This window comes from Saccopteryx bilineata, chromosome 1, assembly GCF_036850765.1.
Source record: "Saccopteryx bilineata isolate mSacBil1 chromosome 1, mSacBil1_pri_phased_curated, whole genome shotgun sequence".
NCBI classification, from domain to species: domain Eukaryota; kingdom Metazoa; phylum Chordata; class Mammalia; order Chiroptera; family Emballonuridae; genus Saccopteryx; species Saccopteryx bilineata.
This window is the reverse complement of record NC_089490.1, coordinates 402418089-402431438: the sequence shown is the minus strand read 5'-3', so window position 1 is coordinate 402431438 and position 13350 is coordinate 402418089. Positions and strand designations below refer to the sequence as shown.

Below are 13350 nucleotides of genomic sequence, written 5' to 3'. Positions count from 1 at the left end.
TGTGCTGTGAACCTAAAACTGCTTGGACAAATGAAGTCTATTAAAACACCAGCACCACGTACGTGGGGTGTGCACGGCCAGACCACGGCAGGTCCTCCCGGTGAGGCTGTGGGGGGCCTGGCTGGGCTCATCCACGTCTCAAGTTTCCGAAGTGGAGCGCCCACCGACACAGAACCACGACCTCCTTAAAGGCTTCCTCACTTGAATGTCCCACCAAGTGAGCAAAGACAATATGCTGTGACAACAGGCACGGAGGGTGACAGGTTTAAACCCTGCCATCACCTAGAGAATGTCCTGTTTCCCAGGTAGAACGGAATGCCCACCTCTTTTGTCTGCCCAGAGTCTCTCAAAAGAGGAGGGGAACCATGCTAGATGTGAGGAGCCCCTCGCCCACTCGTGGTCCATGAAACCCCCCAGGCCCCTCCTCCTGGGGTGGGCATGAACCCTGGCCATCTGCAAATCCCATCTCCCTCGGTCTTAGTGACTGCTGCAGGGACAGGTGGCTCCTCACACTGGCTGGGGGGGCGGGGGCAGCTTGGAACTGAGACTAGGGAAGCAGGGGCCCCCAGAGGCCACCTGTGCCGTCCCTGGCGAGGGCCCGCCATCCCGGGGGTGGGGGGAGAGTAAACCCAGATGGGAGAGGCAATGCCGAGTGACATCGTGTGGGTCTGAGCACAGTGTCCCTTCTGAGACGCTCTAGTTCTGTGGGCCCACGGTTCTCTTCTGCCCGAGCTGCTTTTCCTGATTCCGAGTCAGGTCCCTCCGTTGCTCCTGGCCTCCAACTCTGCAGAGGTCAAACCTCACCCCGTTTCAGCCAACCTGAGCCGCCATCCACCAAGCACCAGCATGGCGTTGGGGACACAGGACAACAAGCCCAGCCTTGCTCTTTGGGAGAGGGGGTCTCTGTCCAGCAGGAGCGGGAGAATGACACCCATACCACTGCCACCTGTCCCCCATGGGGGCTCTGTGACCACAGAAGGCACAGATAGGTGAGCGGCCACCCCCATCCGTGGAGTCACGCAGGCTTTCCATAGGGGCCAGTGCCATCACCTCCTTCCCGTGACAAGCTCGAAAATGAGCAGGGGCACTGTACCTAACGTGGCTCACAAAAATTAGGGGATCAGGGACCGTGCAGATAGTCCGGTCCTTTCAGCCTTCCGTATAGTGAATTTTCACCAATGACATAAAAGTTGGTTTTGCATCTCATTTGCATAATCGAAAAACCTCCTTTGACTTGTCGTTTGCTTTTCTGATGTTCTTGTTTAATAATAATAAAAAAAATGCTTATTTTATCGCTTCATCTTTATTTTGAAGTATCCCCTAATTTCTGTGAGCAGTATACATCCAGCTACTGACCCCGAGCTCCCCAGCCCTGGTGGGGGGACAGGCAGAAGAGAGCGCCTTTCCGAAAAGCCTCTCTGGCTGTTTCCTGTGCACCCCGTGAGGACGTGACTGACGCGGGGAGGCGGGGATTAACCATTCCCATCCAGCCAGATGAGGAGCCGGAGGCTCTGCGAGGCCGCCCTGCGCCGACGGGTCACATGCCAGTGGCCGCTTTGGGAGCACAGAGTGGTTCTCTGGCGAAGGCCAGATCCTGGCCATCATATGACTCATCCCTCTGCCAGCAGGCCTGGGTGTGGGTGCGCTTTTCCTGGCAGCGCAGGGCTCGCAGGTGCTGCCGCCAGCCGGGCCCTGTGGCCTCCCTGCCCCTCCCCCTCCGCAGCCGGGAAAGAGCCCAGCCCTCCTGCGCCTGGGCGCCCCCCCTGCCCGCCAGTAAGGTATCAGGAGAACAGATCTCGGCGCGATCCCCCCGCGGCCTCCCTGAACGCTCTACCGCGGCCAGGCCGGCGGGGGGACCGGCCAGAAAATGGGAAGGCCCCGGACCTCCGCGAGGAGCATAACTCAAATTCCTTCCCCGAAGTTTCATAACAGAGGCCGCTGGTTTCCTTAAATGGGGAACTTGCGAGCCACCCAGTTACCAGAGACCGGCTGGCGTGGACGTGCTCCTGCCTGAGTCCTGAGCTCGGCCACAGGCCCGGCCAAATTCCACGGAGGAAAATCAACTTCCGAAGGAAAGCAGTGCGGCCTGGGCTCTGCGCAGAGGCTGCGGTTGTGGTTGTGTTATTTTAGGGAAGGGCCGTCCTGCACTTTAAAGAGGGGGTTGGGTTTCAGCCAGGCTTTCACTCGGGACCCAGGAGCCACTGCAGTCCCCTCATGGGCTGGCACAGGCCAGGCCGCCCCCTCCCCCCGGCCCTGGGCTGCTGTCCTCTTGGCCTCTGGGACTCGGGGGGCTCTGGGCCAGAGGGTCCTCCCCAGCTCCCCTTCTACCTCCCTGAAACTGTACCGACTTCCGCTTCTGGGGTCCATGCACTGAGGCGGACATTAGAACTGAGAACCTTACTTCCTAAGGGTGGCTGGGAAATGTACCCCCTTATTTAAGGAAGGACCCCAGTGGGGGACAGTGTCACAGGAAGGCACAGGGAGATGGCAGGGCTCCAACAGGACCGGGAGGAGCCAAAGCTGCTCCCTGCGACCTTGTGCTTGAGGCCAGACAGAGGACAACACTCTCTGTCCCCACTCTGATAGCAGTCCTGCCCCCGGGACTCAGAGACCACTCTTCGCGCCAGTATTTGGTGAGGGTGGAGGTGCTGCCCACAGCTCTTATGGACTAGCCTGGAGTCCTCCCTCCTGGGCAACATGGTGCCTAAGGGGACAGAGCGGGCATCTCAACCCCAGCACAACAATCACAGAAGAACTTGGGGACCAGAGTCAGTGTTCTCACCTTCGTTAGATCTGATGAGTGGGGGAGAGTTACAGCTGTTTTCACCCCCTCACGCATTAGGGCACATTGCCGAGATGGGGAAGGCGTGGGGAGAGGCTGGGGCCCAGCAGTCCTGCCCAGGACATCCACACCAGTCAACTTTGCCCCACGGGGCAGAGGTGCCATCTTGGGAATGAATTCAGAGGCAAGACCAGAAAGGATTGCCAATTTTTAATGAGAAAAGCCAGGGCCAGAGACTGACTGGCTCCCAGAGAGGGCACAGGCAAAGCCAGGCGGACCAGAGCGTGAAGACCTCTCCCAGCCAAGCACCAGGCAACACCCCCACGAGTACCAAGTGCCTCACAGCCAAGATCAAGTACCTCCCAACAGAAACGGCAAAAGGTCACAGGGAAGAAAAAGGAGACATCTTCATGTAGACATGGGGACTATATCTCAGGGGAGTGGGGAGGGCTGTGTTTAGGATAACAATAGATAACATTTACGGAAACCACCAACTGTCCTTGGTGTTTTCTTCATGACGTGTGACATGGTCGCACACCTGTATGGATGGGGACACTGAGGCACAGAGCCACACCATGCCATCCTTGCTTCCTGTCTGACCGCTCCTCGCCCCCAGCTCGCTACCTCCCTGGTCCCCGCCACCACTCTCTGCTGTCAGCACCACAGTCACAGCGGCTAAGGAGGCTCCTGCCCACCCCAAAGGCAACTCTCACTCCAACAGCGAGAGGAATCCCTTTAAGTAGGGGTCCCCAAACTTTTTACACCAGGGGCCAGTTCACTGTCCCTCAGACCGTTGGAGGGCCGCCACATACAGTGCTCCTCTCACTGACCACCAATGAAAGAGGTGCCCCTTCTGGAAGTGAGGTGGGGGCCTGGATAAATAGCCTCAGGGGGCCGCATGCGGCCCGCGGGTCGTAGTTTGGGGACGCCTGCTTTAAGCATGAATTAGACCAGGTGACTCCTCCACTAAAAACCTGACCTGCCCCTCAATGCATCTGGTGTATCCTACCCTCCCTCTCCCTCACCATAGCCCCTCCTACCCCAGGGCCTTTGCACTGGCTGTTCCCACCTCCTAGAATACTCTTCCCCATATTGCCACATGGCCCTCACCCTCATCTGCTTCAGCTCTCTGCTCAAGTCACAAGAGACCCTGCCAGGCTCTTGACCCACAGTGGGAAGCCCCTCGGCCTGCCCTCCCCATCCCGGGGCCCTGCTTTACTCTCCCCCGGGGCACACACCAGCCATTTGTAGTCTTCTCCCCTCGGGGCATCGTATGGGCCTCAAGGCTGTTCCCCTCAGCTTCCACCACCGCTGACAGGGGTCCCCACTTAGCCAGAGCTCTGGCCACACCAGCCACCACGTTCTAGAAGGTGGTAGGTGACTCCAGCAGACCTGGAACCAAGCTGTGGGGTGAGTGAGGTCTGAGACACAGGCTGTTCACCTGGCAGCACAGACCATCCCAGAGGGTCAGCTTGGGCCCTAGGCAGCGCAGGGCACTTGGAAGCGAGCAAGAGGGGCCTGTAAGGTAGTCAGTGCCCCAGATAGTGAGGCTGTAAAGGCTGCCCCAGGCATACACATACTCACATGCACATATGTACACACACACTCAAACATGCCCACGTATGTGCACACACACACACACACGCACACACACACAGCTTGCACACAGACCAGTACCCCTGGACAGCAGAAGCTAGTCTAATCACTTGCTTAAGTCAACACGCCGATGTAAAGGGACTGACTGAGCTACCCAGCACCCCTCACCCTGCCTGCTCCCCCAGCTTCCGAATCCCCCCCGCCCCCCGGCCGGTGGGCAGCATAAACAGTCACAAGCATGGGCTCCCGGTCAAGACAGGGCTGGGTTCAAATCCCATCTCTGGGATTTTCCAACTTGGACAACTCAGGCGTGTCCCTCAGACAGTCCACCCTCACGGTCGTCATCCGCAAAGGCCGAGGCTGGTCCTTCTCAAAGGGGTGCGGTAACATGAAGTGAACTAACACACAGAGTGTTTCCACGGGGCCTGCCACCAAAACAAAGAGCTACTGTGTTTCTGTTCACGATGTCAGAGATGGCTTGAAGCAGCAGAGCACTGCAGAGAGGGTGCGTGGCCGCCAGCAGCCAGTCACCGGGCCTGGTGCCGCCCAGGGAAGGGCCTGTCACTCCTGGGCTGTGGGAGGAGGGAACGGAGGGCTCAGCACACAGCTCCCACTCGGAAAAGTCTGGAATGAGCCTGGCCGGTGAAGCTCGGCCATCTCCCCACAATCTCTCCATCGCAACCTTTCAACCCTGCCTACGTTCTTAGCTCTCCTGCCATTCACAAACCCCATCTGGCACCTAGGGTCCGGCCCTGCATCTTTACGGGCCTCGGTGAGCTCAGACAGGGGCGCAAAGCGCTTCTGGGACAGATCAGAGAAATGACGCCCCAGCCAGTTCTAATCCTGGACAAGGAGTTCCCCTTTTCCCACCTGTTGTCAGTCCAGGCAGTTATAAGAGGGGCATAAGAGGCCAAGTCCCCCGTTAGAGCAGCCACACTCCCGGTCACCATCGGCCTGCCCTCCCCATCCCGGGGCCCTGCTTTACACATCAGACAGGCTTAACGGTTCAAATCCAAAGCCAAGCACCTCAGCTGCCTCACATGTGGATTTTTTTTTTTTTTTTGGACAGAGATAGAGACAAAGAGAGTCAGAGGGAGGGACAGATAGGGACAGACAGGCAGGAAGGGAGAGAGATGAGAGGCATCAATTCTTTATTGCAGCACCTTAGCTATTTATTTTTATTTATTTTTATTTTTTACAGAGACAGTGAGTCAGAGAGAGGGATAGACAGACAGACAGGAACAGAGAGAGATGAGAAGCATCAATCATTAGTTTTTCATTGCGCGTTGCAACACCTTAGTTGTTCATTGATTGCTTTTTCATATGTGCCTTGACCGCGGGCCTTCAGCAGACCAAGTAACCCCTTGTTAGAGCCAGTGACCTTGGGTTCAAGCTGGTGGGCTTTTGCTCAAACCAGATGAGTCTGCGCTCAAGCTGGCGACCTCAGGGTCTCGAACCTGGGTCCTCTGCATCCCAGTCTGACGCTCTATCCACTGTGCCACCACCTGGTCAGGCGCAGCACCTTAGTTATTCATTGACTGCTTTCTCATATGTGCCTTGACCAGGGAGCTACAGCAGAGCAAGTGACCCCTTGCTCAAGCCAGCGACCTTGGGTTCAGATCAGCGATCTTGGGCTTCAAGCCAGCGACCTTTGGGCTCAAGCTAGCGACCATGGGGACATGTCTATGATCCCACACTCAAGCCAGTGACCCCGTGCTCAAGCTGGTGAGCCCATGCTCAAGCCGGTGACCTTGGGGTTTCAAACCTGGGTCCTCTGCATCCTAGGCCGGCGCTCTATCCACTGCGCCACTGCCTGGTCAGGCTCACACGTAGTATTTAAAAAAAGAAGTGCAACTGTGGAATATCAATGGGGAGGAAATCTCAACGACAATAAATCCTAAAAGGTGAGCTCATTTTAAGGTTGCCAGGTTTTCTCTGACAAAGTAACTTGGGCTCAACTTAGTTCAAGAGGGCAACCAGGACCCCACCCCACCCTACCCCTCAGCCCGCCACGGGGGAGAGGCAGCCGGGTTTACCCGTGAGCGGGGTCCAAGGCGATGGCCCGAGGCTGGTCAAGGTCCTGCCAGAAAAGGACCTTCCGGGACGTCCCGTTGAGGTTGGCCACCTCGATGCGATTGGTCTCCGAGTCCGTCCAGTACAGCTTCTTGCCGACCCAGTCGCAGGCCAGGCCGTCGGGCGACACCAGGCCGGAAACGACCACGTTCTGCACGGCAGCCCCCGTCTGGTTCAGGTAGGTCTGCTTGATGGCCTCCTCGCTCACGTCCGTCCAGTACACGGCGCCCTGGGAGAACTGGAAGTCCACCGCGGCCGCGTCCTCCAGGCCGCTGACCACGACGGTCGACTCCAGCTTGACTCCGCCGGCGTCCACCAGCCGCACGTCCCGGCGGTTGGCGAACAGCAGGAGCGGCGAGGCTGTGGGAACAGAAGCAGCCCGTGAGGGCAAGGGGCTGAGCCACAGGCACCCGCCTGGCCTGGACCGTGCTGGCACCCGCCTGGCCTGTCCCCAGGCCCTCATGCCTTCCTGCCACTCCCTAAGGTACCGCCAGGGCGGTGCCTGGGCAAGCCCAAGCCTCACCATTCAGAGGGCAAACAGTGTCATTGCCACTGTGACCACCATGGCCGTGAAGGGCTGCCCCTTGTCCACCCGGACCCCAGTGGGTCCCGCCATGCCCACCACTCCCCACAAGCTGCCACAACCAGGCCACGCCGGCCTTCCAGGGGTGGCATTGAAGTCACATCTTCATCAGCTTGATGCAGGAGAAGGGGACATGTGGGCACAGCCCTGGCTCTGAAGCCCATGCCAGACAGAGCCTCAGGGTTCCCCCTCTGGAATGCCACCCTCTGCTCAAACCCCTTCAAGAGCTCCTAGTGTCATTGAGGGTAAGGACAAGCGCCTGGCTCAAATCCTGGCCCCTCCTCTGAAGATGAGAAGACACATGGAGGGCCCTGGCCAGTTTGCTCAGTGGTAGAGAGTTGGCCCGGCATGTGGATGTCCCAGGTTCAATTCCCAGCCAGGGCACACAGGAGAAGCACCCATCTGCTTCTCCACCCCTCCCCCTCACACTTCTCTCTCTCTCTCTCTCTCTCTCTCTCTCTCTCCCTCTCTCTCTCTCTCCTCCCCTCCTGCAGCCATGGCTCAATTTGAGTGAGTTGGCCCGGGTGCTGAAGACGGCTCCATGGCCTCCACTTCAGATGTTAAAAAATGGCACCAGTTGCAACAGAGCAACGGCCCCAGATGGACAGAGCATTGCCCCCTGGCGGGCTTGCAAGGTGGGCCCTCTTCAGGGTACATGAGGAATCTGTTTCTGCCTCCCCTCCTCTCACTAAAAAAAAAAAAAAAAGACACATGGGGGATCTGTGGGCATGACGCCCCATGGGGCTCTGTCACTCCCACCATCACCACCACCACCATGTCAGCTCTGCAGGAGGGACGGTGTAAAAATCAAACAAGGGGATGTTATGGTTACATCTCAGTTGGGCATCCTGACTTCTCACAAGGGGAAGCTGGCCACCAGAGAACATCTGTCCCCAAGTCTCACCACCACCACCCCACCCCCCGCCCAAGCAGGTGCAAATCGACCACCAACAGCACTCTGGCTGACGGCTCTCTGCATGGACACACAGTGACCCCACCTAGCCCCACGACCACTGGGCTGCGGGTGATTCTACACCCATTTTACAGACGGGGAAGAAAAAGCTTTGAGGAGCCCGCATGGCTCCATTCAGGGCTCCAGAGGCCTCTGCGCTGGGAACACCCCCGGTGTGCTGGCCGCACAGGTATATCCAGGTTGTAAAAATGCATCACTTTTCTGAGTACTTATTTATAATACTTCGATTAAAAGAATTTTTGTCTTCCTAGCTGCTCACAAGGCTCTTCCCCAACGTGCCAAGGGTCCCAGTGGACCCTGCACTCCAAGAGAGCCAACCTGCCTATCTAAGAACACTCCCGCCCCCGCCCCGAGCCAGCACGCGGCCGCTGCTCTAGAAATGCCAACTGAGGTGTCTGCATTTCACCCACGCACTCCACCAGCAGCACCCCAACTTCAAGACAGGGAGTGACTTCTGCTCTGTGACGGCTGAGAAGGAAAACGGGGGCTTATCCAGAAAGGTCCCGTTCTCGCCCCCACCAGGGGCTCCAGGACATGCGGAAGCAGTGATGCCGACCACTGGAGGCCTGGCCGATAGTCAGGTTGCATCCGAGGGTCAGATGCCAGCCACGGAGGGCAGAGAGAGAGGGGAGTAAGCCCAGGACCATGGAGTGTCCGGCACTATCCGTGGGAAGAGTGGTAAGGAGCAGAGGTGGGGAGGGGGGACCTTCACAGGGAAGAGAGCCATGCGTGAGACCCAGAGGGCACCCCACGGCACACCCAGGGGACCTGGCCCTCCTAAGACCTCGTTCCCATTCACCGTCACTAAGATGTGCCCAGGACGAGAGCAGGGATCACCAGGAATCCCATCCCACCTGGGCTCCCCGGGTTCCCTGCGGCACGGTCCCCGGCTCATGCCAGGATGACGTGACGTGACGTGACGTGACGTGATGTGCCCATGACGCTGAGCCGAAATTCCACACCACGGTTCTTGACGTTCTAGGGTCACAGAGCCCTCCCAGAAGCTGACCCTCCCCCCAGAACGAACATACACTCAGACGGGCACAAAGGGTGCTGTCCCAAGGCCCCGTGACGCTGCCGTACCGGGGTGGCCCAGCTCTAGCCTGAGAACCCCTCGCTAACACAGGCAGGGAGAGGACACCAACTCTTCCTCCTACTCTAACCAAGCACCTCTGGTCTCGGGAGGGGTGCCGTCTCCCAATGCCACCCAAGTGGGAGCCTCCACAGGTGGACAGCCCGACAAGACTCGCCTGCAGGCTGCTTCTCTGCCAGGAGGGGAAGTGGCCGAGGGCAGTGTCCCCCGGGCCAGGCACCAGCCCCTGCTGCTGGGCAGAAACCCCGGAAACCCTCTCCTGGAGCAGGGTCCTAGAGGCGGACAGGGACAGGGACAGGGACAAGGACAGGGCTGGGAGGAATGGCAGGGAGCTCTTCAAAGCTGCCCCAGGCACACAAAAAATCCTCCTCGCTCTGCTCTATTCTTTCTTCCCGAACTGGAAAGACCACATTTTCCCCACAGTTTACACTCGGGGTAGCTCAGGTGTGCCCTTCAAAGGCCGCAGATGGGGGTGGTGGTGTTCAATTTCCTGTGCTTCCCAAACAGAGACGGGAGGGGCGGCGGCCAGGCGGGCACGGGCCTTGGCAGGCAGGCTCGTCCCAGGAGCCCTTCCCACCTCAGAGACGGTTAGAAACCTACTGCCCAGGTTTCCAGGGGCAGCCCCTCCCGCTCCCCATCACCTGGGAGCTCCCAGCAAGGTGGGGCTTCCGCGTGGGTGGCGACCCCCTTTCCCGCCGGCAGCACACACAGCAACTTCCCACTCAGTCCCCTCCTCAGGGCCCAGGCCACCCCGGCTAATGTGGCCCCGTGCTGATGGGGACACCTGGGAGACACAGGTGGAGAAAGGCTGGGGGCGGGACGGATGGACAGAGGGACACCAGGGTAGACAGAGCGACGCGGGAGAGGGGAACGCGGCGTGGGGAGAGGCAGAAGGCCGCCGAGGCCAGGCAGCGGCAGAGCGTCACGTAGCAGGCACAGGCTCCGTCTGGGCACACACAACGGAACCAAGAACCCACTCGCGTGTCCTACACTCCAGTGGGGGACGCAGGCACGTGATCGCCGAGAGAGGCCGGGCCGTGCTGGTACACTGGAACGTACCCACTGTGGTTTGGAGAAACGGAGCAGGGCAAGGGCTTTGGGGGTTCCTCTTCACATAAGATGGTCACGGCAGTCTCACTGAGAACGGGAGCCCCGGGCAGAGGCTTGAAGGGGGGGAGCCCCGAGGAAGGTGTCCCCAGCAGAGGGAACAGCCAGGGTGAATGTCCTGGGGTGAAGCACCCGGGAGGAGGCTGGCATCGTGCCATGTGCTCCTCCCCCAGGGACGTGCCATTGCCTGAGACCCTCTCCTCTCACAGCCTCTGCAGGTCAGGGGTGGCGGCTGCGCACCCCCCGGGGAAAGAGGACAGGTGCCCTGCCCTGCGCTGCCCAAGGTCACTCCACCCAGGGATGATCTCTTGGCTGGTGGCTTCAACTCTGGCCAGGGAGTAACAACACCGGGTGAGAAGGGAGAGGAGGGGATGGCGGACAGCCTGAGAGCCTGAACCGCTGGCCCGGCCACCAGCGAGCTCCAGGACCCAAGTGCGGTCACCATGAAAAACAGACGCCTGGCGGCTGCAGATGCCAGGACAACCCTTTCTGAAAACACCATGGTGGCCTGACCAGGCGGTGGCGCAGTGGATAGAGCGTCCGACTGGGATGCGGAGGACCCAGGTTTGAGACCCCGAGGCCGCCAGCTTGAACGCGGGCTCATCTGGTTTGAGCAAAGCTCACCAGCTTGGACCCAAGGTCGCTGGCTCGAGCAAGGGGGTTACTCGGTCTGCTGAAGGCCCATGGTCAAGGCACATACGAGAAAGCAATCAATGAACTAAGGTGTCACAACGAAAAACTAATGATTGATGCTTCTCATTTCTCTCCGTTCCTGTCTGTCTGTCCCTATCTATCCCTATCCCTCTCTCTGACTCTCTCTCTGTCTCTGTATAAAAAAAAAAAAATGTTAAAAATATTTTTAAAAAATAAATAAAAAAAAACCCACCATGGCGACTGGGACTAAGGACCATAAAGTGCTTAAACCCTGCCCCTGGGGACCAACCCCCCAGGAACAGCCAAAGAAGGAAAAGGTCCCAGCACAGTATTTCCTGCAGCCTTCTTTGTAATTAAAAAAAAAAAAAAAAACAGCAAAATATCCCCAATATCAGGGCACACTACTAAGATTGTTCTCCGTGGAAAGTTGTGTCCATTCAAGTAATGAGAACGTGAGAGCCGTCCCATCAGAAAATGTTAAGACAAAAAACACACGCCCTCGGCCCCAAGGTGCCCTGGAACTGAGGTGAAGAGAAAGGGTTAGGTGAGGAGTCAAGGTCGGAAAAGGAGGCTGGGGAAGGCGAAGGTGACCTTGTTGAGTCTCCAGGCAAACATGGCGTTCATGCTGGAACCCCAGATTCCACTCAGGTTGCTACAAAGTTATCTGTACAAACCTCTTTTTTCAGGCCCACACGTCGCAAGGGCAAGCAGGCCAGGCCGGCCCGCCAAGTGTGAGCCCCAGAGCCAGTACGGGGTGACGGCTCAGGGCAGGACACTACCGCAGACCTGGGCCTCTCAGACCTCAACGTCCCGTCTGTGATACGGAGGTCATTACTGTTTAAATAGGACGATTCCTACCAAGGCAGGCCCAGTTACAGCACATTGTACGCACTCAATAAATGCCAGCCAGGTGGTGGTGGTGGAGAGGGTGTTTGTAATTAAATAAATGTTTTTCATTCATTCCGTCCTGGGCCAGCTCTGCTAACAAAGGAAAAGGCACGGATTCAGACTCGGAGACCTGGGTTCAAATCCCAGCCTGGCCTCCAGTTGTGAGATTTGGAAGCAAGATTTTTTCATCTCCCCTCTGAGTCTCAGCTTCCTCACTACTCTGAAAAGGCAGTGTGGGCTGCCGGGGAAAGCAATCCCACAGGCCCCAAAAGGGGCCCACGGTTACCCCGGACCCGGCAACCCCGCTCCTCGGTCTATCCCCGAAAAGTCTGAGAACGGGGACTCGGGACATCTAGTTAGACACACATGTTCACAGCGGCATTCTTCATGATCGATCGCCAGGAGGTGGACACAGCCCAAACATCCATCACGGACTAAAGGCTACACAAAACGTGCCTCGCAGAATATTCAGCCACAAAAAGGAATGGCGTACCGACACGCTGCGAGAGAGATAAACCTTGAAAACATTATGCGACGTGCAGAAGCTTGGTGCATATCGTCATGATCCTGTGCCCGTGAAACGTCCCAGATAGCCCACCGGTCCATAAAGACAGACGAGAGATTGGTGGCTGCCAGAGGCTGGGGGAGGGGGAAATGAGGAATGACAGGTTTTCATCTGAGGTGACAAAAATGTTCTGGAATTACAGGTGGTTGCTTCCCGACATCACACACGTGTACTACATGCCATTCAATTGTTTGCTTTAAAGTGCTGATTTTTGCCCTGGCCACTTGGCTCAATGGTAGAGCGTCAGCCCGGCGTGTGGAAATCCCGGGTTTGATTCCCACCAGGGCACACAGGAGACACGCCCATCCTTATCCACCCCTCCCCCTACTCCTTCCTCTCTGTCTCTCTCTTCCCCTCCCACAGCCAAGGCTCCATTGGAGCAAAGTTGGCTCGGGTGCTGAGGATGGCTCTGTGGCCTCTGCCTCAGGCGCTAGAATGGCTCCTGTTGCGACCAAGCAATGCCCCAGGTAGGCAGAGCATCGCCCCCTGGTGGGCGTGCCAGGTGGATCCCAGTAGGGCGCATGTGGGAGTCTTGTCTCTCTGCCTCCCAACTTCTCACTTCAGAAAAATACAAAAAAATATAAAATAAAGTGCTGATTTTATGTTCCATGAAATTCACCTCGATAAAAAAAATTTTTAAAGGCTCCACTGCACCCCGAGCCCACTGGATTCCCTGTGACATCCCTCCTTCATCCTGGCTTCCCAGGCACTGGCTCGCTGTCCCCATGACTCCAGACTCACACAGTCCCTGCTTAGCAGGACCCTCAGGACACCCCACAAGGTCCCGTGGGTTCTCTGCACCTCCTTGTCAGGAGAGCGGGAGCAGCTCCGGAGTGGTTCTGCCTTCCCAAGGCCCTCGGCCAATCAGCGTCCGGGAAAGGCCACTCCCCCCCTCCTGCCTCAGGTACCAAGCCCCGTGATTCCCTCACAGATCCCCCGCCGCAGTAGAATCAGGAGCCCGAGAGCCCCAGTGCCAGTATCCCGTTCTAATCCCGGTAAGCATATCCAGTTTTTATATATAGAATTCATGAGAGAT

The 13350-nt window shown here is 57.8% G+C and overlaps 1 protein-coding gene across 1 annotated transcript in view; it reads right to left on the bottom strand.

Annotated features, from left to right (window-relative positions):
- The window catches only part of LRP5 (LDL receptor related protein 5), a 114409-nt gene that overhangs the window by 74301 nt on the left and 26758 nt on the right, over window positions 1–13350 (bottom strand). Inside the window, exon 2 of the mRNA XM_066252255.1 lies at window positions 6415–6811. Within this exon, the coding sequence (XP_066108352.1) occupies window positions 6415–6811 (397 nt within the window). The remainder of the gene's footprint in view (window positions 1–6414; window positions 6812–13350) is intronic.